The sequence below is a fragment of the Vicia villosa genome, linkage group LG1, assembly GCF_029867415.1.
Source record: "Vicia villosa cultivar HV-30 ecotype Madison, WI linkage group LG1, Vvil1.0, whole genome shotgun sequence".
NCBI lineage: Eukaryota > Viridiplantae > Streptophyta > Magnoliopsida > Fabales > Fabaceae > Vicia > Vicia villosa.
In genome coordinates this window covers 145,716,480-145,718,717 of record NC_081180.1, presented here as the reverse complement: position 1 = coordinate 145,718,717, position 2,238 = coordinate 145,716,480, and the positions used below count along the sequence as shown (strand labels likewise).

At 39.1% G+C, this 2,238-nt stretch overlaps 1 protein-coding gene across 1 annotated transcript; it reads right to left on the bottom strand.

The window, feature by feature from the left end:
* Nucleotides 1-626: 626 nt before the first annotated feature.
* On the bottom strand, nt 627-1,607 carry LOC131656637 (uncharacterized). The gene has a single exon (XM_058926299.1). It carries the CDS (start codon nt 1,605-1,607, stop codon nt 627-629), a length of 981 nt encoding a protein of 326 aa, XP_058782282.1.
* Between the last annotated feature and the right edge of the window lie 631 nt (nt 1,608-2,238).

Sequence of the window (2,238 nt, the reverse complement as noted above, 5' to 3'; positions counted from 1 at the left end):
CCAGTACACCACATCAGACTTAACACCCCTTTACAACTTTACAACCAAGTACATATATATTACTTCCAAGTATTTAGTTTAATACCAAAATCACCTATTGCACACACCTACAGACTTAGCTTCATTATGAAGATACATAAAACAAATTGCTACATACTGCTAACTCTAATCTGAGTCCACCGAACCGTGACGTATAAACTAGCAAAACTGATGTAGCAGGCTGGATGATAGATTTTGAGCATTTCAAATATTGAAACCTCGCCACTATCCAAAGAACTCCCTTCTGCCACCTAAACAAAACTGGTCCCGCCCTGCTTGCTCACAAATTCTGTCCTCTGGCCATTTCTTCCATGGGCATCAGGCAGACAATCAGAAGCATGGTCACCTGGAGGTTCCTCAACAGCGTGCATCAACTGCTTCTTTTATTGTTCTATAATTCCCAGGACCATGTGAAGTCTGCTTCATGGATTGCAACACTCCATAATTCTAAACGTCCATCATCTTCTTCTAGTGTTGTAAACTCTTTCAGAATATTCATCCAATTGTCTCCAATCTCTCAACAGTACCATCTTCACCAAGCCAAATTGACAGTCACCAAAACACGCTCGCAAACTCCATGTTACTCCCTACGTCATCGTCCCGCCTCTCCACCCTAGACAAATCTTTGGGTTCGAAATCCACTGATTTAAGCTATAACTAAATCCTTTTATGTTCGCCCTTAACCATCTCCAAGAGAGCATCTCGATGTCTTCAAGGCAAACGCTACTGCTATTTTCTGAATTTCGGAAAATCTTCTCGTTTCTCCTCTTCCAGATGACCCAAATACACGCAAACCAAATAACACAGAATCTCTCTATAATCACTCGCCCGCCACTGCTGAGCCCTGCAAACTGAACAAAATTCTGAACAGCTGAATTATGAGAAACAGATATAAAGTCAAGCCATCTTAGGACCTCGCTCCATGCAATCCAAGCTAACAGACATTCGAAGAAAATGTGCGAGACATTTTCCTCACTACCGCAGCCGTATGGGCATGAATTTTGAGATGCAACCAAGATGCCTATGCTAACTAAATTATCTCTCGATGGTATCCTATTCTGCCAAATCCTCCACACCAAAGTCGAAACTTTGAGTGGAACTAATTTACTCCAAGCAGCCGCTAGCTCCCTATCTTCTATTCTAACATTGGTGATTTCTTTCATAATTGCACAGTACGCCTCCTTAACCGAATAGTCATTCTTAAACCACTTCCACCTATCCCTGACATTGTCTCTCAATGAGAATGATTGGATTTTGTCTTTCAGCTCCTCTTCCTTCCTAGCCTCTTCCGTATCCAAACTAACCTCCCAGCTGCCATTCCAAAACAACCCTCCATTTTGTGACGTAGATAAATCTCCCACTTTATCATTCTTATTCCCAGCTTTTCTAAACAGGTCAGGATACAACCCTTTTAGACTTTTACCTTCCAACCAAGGATCAACCCACAGTAATGTTTCCTTCCCATTACCCACTTCTCTAGCCAATTTGTTGACAAACCAATCTTTAGCACAGTCTCCTTCACCCTTATCCAGATATTTTAAATCTCTCCACCACAGAGAATGGTACATATTATTCCTATCACCTTCATACCCTCTCTCCCCATACTTACATATAAGCACTTTATTCCACAGCTTATCTTTTTCTAAAAGAAGCCTCCACTTCCACTTACATACCAAGGCAAGATTAAACGCCTTTAGGTTTTTGATTCCAAGTCCTCCTTCTTCTTTCTCCCTACAAACCTTGTCTCAATGCACCCAATTTACTTTTCTCTTCTCCAAACCCCCACCCCATAAAAAATTCTTAAACAGAGATTCCAATTTGGCGATAACGCTGTTTGGAGCTTTGAAAAATGATAAAAAATAGACAGGAAGCGCATACAGTACCGACTTTAAGAGAATGGTGCGGCCTCCAATTGAAAGATGCTTATTGTTCCATGAGGCTAATCTTCGTCTCACTAAGTTTATTTTTCTGGTTCTTCAATAAAATTTCTTTTTGAGTGTATGGACGCCACATGTTAATAGAAAATATTAATGTATACATTACTAGATGATTGAGCTAATGTAACTAATTCAATTATCCTATTCTTCAATAATGAAAAGTTATTCTTCTTTATCTCAATGATGTAACATTATCATTCATCAAACATTAATATAATAAATACAAACAAGAAATATATAATTTTTAATACATAAATAACTT

Coding starts and splice junctions, on each gene's coding strand:
- LOC131656637 (XM_058926299.1), bottom strand. CDS start 1,607: ATGTACCATTCTCTGTGGTGGAGAGATTTAAAATATCTGGATAAGGGT.